We start from the raw sequence: 6,000 nt of genomic DNA, 5'->3' as shown, positions 1-6,000 counted from the left end.
TTGGTACCCTGTTGTATCAGTTCTGGCTCGTTAGCTATAGGCAGAAATCAGGTGCTGATGTTCTCAGAAATGTAGTAATAGGGGCTCCATACCCACTGTGCCATCATTTCCCAACTTCTGCCATACACATCCTTTATCTCTTACCCTCTAGAATTCTTGGCTCGAGAATTTCCCAACTCTTTTTCTCAGCAACTTTTTCTTTTTGACAGAATCTTGGCTAGTTTGTAATCCAGAGATTTTCATTTTATGTTAGTTATTTTAGGCCATTGGATCAGTAACTTGGAATCTTTCATTTCCTCTGTTTTGATTTTTAATTGGACCTATGGCACTTATCTCATTCCCTCACCACCACACCTCTATTAGGAAGAGCTTTTCCTGGCATTTATTCCTTTGTCAGCCTTTTTCACCATGACATTATAACCCTCCCCACCACTCACATTTCCCACCCCTCATCTGCTATCCCCCATCCCCTACTGCCCTTTCTGGTTCCAGAGTCATTGTCTTTTCTGTAGCCATACTTGATAGGATAGGTTTTTTCACAAGAATTGTAATACACTTTATTGCACTTGAATTCTGGTGCTTAGAGACTGCTCTTGTCATTACATAGTGCAGCCTGCAGAGTTTTGTTTTACTCAGGTAGAGAAACAAGTGCCAGTGTTTACCTAATCTTGCCCTTAAACATTAGGGCTGGGTTTTTTGTGGAAAAAGAAAGCCACCTTTCCTTGTTTTCTGAAAGCCCAAAATTAGATTTCATGTGGCTTTTCCTTTTCCATTTTGGGTATGTTCTTCATCTCTCAACAGATGTGCTTTGGATAGATCAATGTTTGATTTTCCAGTGTTAGAGAAAATATAAGCCAGGTTTTCTATAAGGTGCAGGTGAGAAAGGGATGCTGCACAAGTATTCATCTGTTAAGAAACGAAACAGGAAAAGAACTAATACCTAGTGCATTATGTATTTTTTTTTCATTTAATCCTCACAACCACCCTGCAGAATAGTTGATGGCTCAGTTGGACATAGGAATAAGCCAGAGCTCAGAAAGGTTAAGAAATTTGCCTAAGGACACACAGCTAAGAAGAGGCAAAGCCAAGATTGAAACTTGAGAATGTTAATGACTGAAAGAAAAACACTCTTTTCCTACAGCACTTCCTTGACTTCCAGTTAACTAGTTACACTATAATGTTCCTGTGAAATCCATTGTGACCACATTATTACAGTCAAAGGCAAAAAGTAATGGTAGTGTAATAAATAAGCTGGATGCAGGCCTATTCAGAAGAAGGGAATGTGTTGATATGAGACATCTTGGAGTATAATACTTTAAGTTCCATGAAAAAAAAAAACCTAAATACAGATGCACTTTACTCAATATATTTAAAGTTCTAAGTAAAAATACGTAAATTGACCATGTTTTAAATGTGTTAGGGGAGTTTCTCATCAAGGAAATCTTACAGTGAATTTTTAAGACCAAATGATTCCTTTCTTATTTTTATTTTCAGTTTTGCCCCCGGCATATCAGGTATCATTTAAGAAGTCTATGCCTGTGAGGTTGCATGATCACTAACTAGTTTGTAATTTCTCCAACACGTATTTGAATATTGTGGTGTTTCAGTGTTTCCCAAATGTCAGTATTTGCATACACCTTCACAATCTTCATTATATTAGTGTTCCACCTGTACTGCTATTTACTTACTATTTTTCTGTAAATCAATTTACATTTTTTACTCAAGTAGCTTTATTTTTAAAAGAGATGTTGTATCACTACTGTAAATGTGAAATCAGTATAATTCACAATAAATAGAAATTAATAGTAAAATATTATTAGATTCCAGCTAGATACTACTCCTGTTGAAGGCCTCCATCTGAGGAGGATTAGAAAGCATTCTAGTAGTATGGAAAACACACTCTCATCGGACTAAAGATATATCCTTGTAATCATAAGGACTGAAAGGGAATAACTTTCTCACAAGGCAAGTCAATGTTATTTCATGCTATTTCTGTGTACCATCAAAAATCCTCTCCCTTACTACCCAGAGAATGTTGTAACCCCATCAAGTTTTCAGAATGAGCTCAGAAACTATTCATCAAAGCAGAAAAGTCTCTGATCTCTGTCGATACCTGTTCTCTTTTGATCTGGCCAAATTAATAAACTTGGTTCTGTTTCCAGGCTAAAGAGGAAATGATGGACAATAGAAGCTACTCCAATCTGCCAGACAAACTGCCTGTCTTCACTGATTCCACCCACTTGCCACTGACTGGGTCCTTCTATCTGGACCCCATGATCATGTTCCACCTGTACCCTGAGGGCCTGGTGCCACCTCCTTACTCTGAAGACCTGCCATTGCTGCCTTTTTCCAGTGACTCTCTGATCATGGAAGATTATGGGGAACCCTGCGCCTTCTCCTTCCCAATGCCTTATCCAAATTACAGAAGATGTGAATACTCCTACAGGCCAGCCTTTATCCAGAAAAGGAATGAGCGGGAAAGGCAGCGGGTGAAATGTGTCAATGAAGGCTATGCCCAGCTCCGACATCATCTGCCAGAGGAGTACTTGGAGAAACGACTCAGCAAAGTGGAAACCCTCAGAGCCGCAATCAAGTACATTAATTACCTGCAGTCCCTTCTGTACCCTGATGAGGCTGAGGCCAAGAATAACCCCAGGAAAGATTCCTCCATAATGGCAACCACCAGCCGCCACACTGACCCCATTTTCAGAATCATTTGATTCTGTGTTTCTAAATAGAAACAAATAATTTCACAAAATATGGTCCCTTACATCATTTGATAGTTTTCCTAATGGAGTTTCTGGGTGGGCAGATAATAGTTCAAATGCTAAGCTGTGTTGGATATTTCTTACCTGGGTTTCAGATGTACTAAACATTATCTTATGTAGATTGAGAAAACGCTTCTTAACCTTTGGTAATTTCTTTCAAGAACTTTAGGGAAGCAGGAGTCCCCAGAATTCTCTATATCTCTCACCTTGCCCTTCTCGCACACTTGGCCAGAGTCCCAGCTGTAAGAAACTCACAAGAGTATTGTAAGGTAAGACTCATGACTATTCAATGCCTGTACTGCACTTTGCAGACGCTTCATGCTAAGCAATCACAATGAACCTCCCTGGATTTGTCAGTTTGGTGGGTTTTATTATTTGGGGTTGGCGAGAAATCTATACGTCACTCATAACGTGATGCGGAAGTATCTTGGGGCTAAAGCAAAAGTAGTTAACAAAACCTTGTTGTCATTTGAAATTACTTCAGAGTCATCCTTTTCCTGCATGCAGCAGACATCCTCAGGTAGCTCAGTTTGCGCTTAAGAGTGCAGGCTCCACAGTCAAACTGCCTCCATTTACATTCTGACTCTGCTGCATCCCCACTGTGTTTTCTCAGTTCTTCATCCACAGAATGAGAATTATAGGAAAAGCAGCTACCCCTTATGTTTATTATCAATGTTAACAGTGCTTGTGAAACATAATGAAAACATTATGTGAAAACATAATGTGAAACATGAAAACACATAATGTTTTCATAGCCATTATTTTTAAAATTTATTATCCTCCTTTTTTTCTTTTGTGCCCATGACATCAACATTCTTTAGGTTCTCCGGGCCAGAAAATGTGGGAAGGACAGTGACGTCCTCTATCTTGGAGTCTGCCTTCAAAATGTTTCTATTTCTGTTCCTATGATGAGCTTCAGCTCTTCCTTCTTCCTTAACTCCCACGTCCCCTCTGTCACCAAGCCCAGGCAGGACTTCCAACACACTGTCACATTCACCTCCACTGTCACCTCTCTGTGAAGTCTTTCCACCACAGCCATTACTTGTTCCTTTATTGTGAACACATATTTCCTTGCCATTCCTATCCTTCTATCTTTACTCCTGCTATCTTTGCACACCTATCTCTGTCTTCAGTAGAATGTAAGCTCCTTGAAGATAGGTGTCAGTCTTATACCTCCTATATTCCTAGCACCCAGCAAAGTGATTCAAGCCAGGTAGGCATCAGGAAATATTTGGTGGTGTTATTTTCCTATTTCCATCCTGTCACATTGTGTCTGGATAACTCCGTGGCCTCCTGGGCTCTGTTCTCAACTGGCTCTATCATCACTCTGATATTCTTTCTTAAAGTATTTCATGTCACTTCATTGCTCAAGCCCCATGACAACTTCCTTTTGACTCTGTCATTGTTGACATTTATCTGCTTGGTTTTCAAAGCTCCCATCAATTTGGCCCCTTCCCAAATATCCACACTTGATTTTCCCATGACACCCCATTCCCTCCACCCCAAAAAGAAAATCACAGTCTTGCAAATGCATCCTTCTCTCTTACCTCTTGCTTCCTACCAAGAAGGAATGGAATATTCTCCTTCTTCCTTTCACCATTGAAATCCCACCTATCTTATTCAGGAATCCTTCTCTCATAGCCAGAGACTAAATCACTCAGCCTTTAGGGCAACCGTCGTTCTCTTGGCTGCAAAGTTAAGCTCTGTGAGGGTAGACATCAGTTAGGATGCTTTTGGTTGCAACCGATACAAAAATCTGATAAAAATTGGTGTAACCAATAAAGGGAATTTATTGGTTCACATACCTTCGCTTCTAGCAGTAGGGCCGCCTTCAGGCAGGGCTCAACACTGTCACCAAGAACCTGTTTTCTTTAGATCTATCCTCTCTGGGAATAGCTTCAATGTCCCAGAAAGACTGTCAGAAGCTCCCAGAACCTCAAGCTTTCTTATTTATGTATAGGAGGAAAAAGAAAGTCTATAACCCAGGATTTCCAACAAAAGTCTTGAGATTCATTCTGATTCCAGAGGCACGGGAACATGCCCATGCCCTAGTGGCCAGGGGATGGAATGTGCTGATGGACACACATGAATCGGGGGTACAGTCAGCCTCTCCTAACCACACAGAGCCACAGCAGAAACAGGAACTGGTGGAAGGCAGGGATGGATGGGGTAGAGACAACCACAAACGTCCCTGCATACTTTTTTGGTCTTCTACACTGAACACAGTGCTGGGCACACAGCCAGTGCACAGTGACTGTCAGATGCCTCAAATACCAGCCTCCTCCTCTGGATGTTCAAATGAGAGCAGAATCTAGACTTCTGCTCCTTTGGTCCCCACTGTCCACTCCCACCACCCCAAGTGATCATTACACCTCCGCTCCTCAGCAGTCCTGTCTGTTACAGACAAACATGCCCACACTTTTGGTTTTTGTTTTTTTTTTTTAAACTAAAGACAAATTCTATCTTAGAGTGCTTAGGCCACCCAGTGGTTCCCTCCACTCCAGCCTCCTGCCCGCACCGGGTGAAGGCAGGTCAATAGCCTTGAGTCTCTGGGGGACCAGCTCCCTCCCTCACGAGACTCTCCTGGGATCCGTGAGGGCTGCGCATCTTGACGGACTCTTCCGGCAAAGGGGAAGCCTGAGCTTTTGGGGAACTGAGGTCGCACTGGCCTTTCCCGCCAACACCCCCTCCCCAGAAAGGCGGAGAACTACCCCCTACCCTCTCGCCCCGCGCATGCGGCCCAAGGCCCCAGTCCCCCACCTCTGCACATGCTCAGTACACTCCCTCGGCCCAGCTGGCTCGCATCCATGGCAACCTGCTAGGCAACCAGGAGTCAGTAGGTCTGAGGCCGTGAACTCCATCTGTGGGAAGGGGCTGAGGCTGAGGTGGAGTTTGAGGCTGTGATAAGTCCCCTTGGGGTCAGAACTGTGGACTTGGGCAGGAGCAGACTCAACAGGGCCGTGGTGGGCTGGGCCAGCGGAGTGGGATCTCGGGCCCTGGGTGGCAGCTGTCGCCTCTGAGCACGTCTACGGAGGCCACAGCCCTGGGCTCTCAGCTCGGTCTAGTCCCGCAGGTGACTGGGTTAGGAGGGAAGTCTGTGGCTTGGGTTAGGGGTCAGTTTGTCACCAGGCCTACGATTTGCGAAGGGACGTGTGGTCTTACCCCCGAAGTCCCTACAACTGGGGTGGAGATGGGGGAAAAAATACTAACGTATGTTGAGCTACTTAAATAT

General features: G+C 43.5%; 1 protein-coding gene across 1 annotated transcript; it reads left to right on the top strand.

The window, feature by feature from the left end:
* Positions 1-2,162: 2,162 nt before the first annotated feature.
* Positions 2,163-2,720, top strand: ASCL3 (achaete-scute family bHLH transcription factor 3; the record flags this gene model as incomplete). Its single annotated transcript, XM_079707538.1, has 1 exon — positions 2,163-2,720. The coding sequence occupies exon 1, from the start codon at positions 2,175-2,177 to the stop codon at positions 2,718-2,720; it is 546 nt and encodes a 181-aa protein (XP_079563664.1). The 5' UTR covers positions 2,163-2,174.
* Between the last annotated feature and the right edge of the window lie 3,280 nt (positions 2,721-6,000).

The sequence above is a fragment of the Hyperoodon ampullatus genome (assembly GCF_949752795.1).
Source record: "Hyperoodon ampullatus genome assembly, chromosome: 7".
NCBI classification, from domain to species: Eukaryota; Metazoa; Chordata; class Mammalia; order Artiodactyla; family Ziphiidae; genus Hyperoodon; species Hyperoodon ampullatus.
This window is presented reverse-complemented; position numbering and strand designations above follow the sequence as displayed.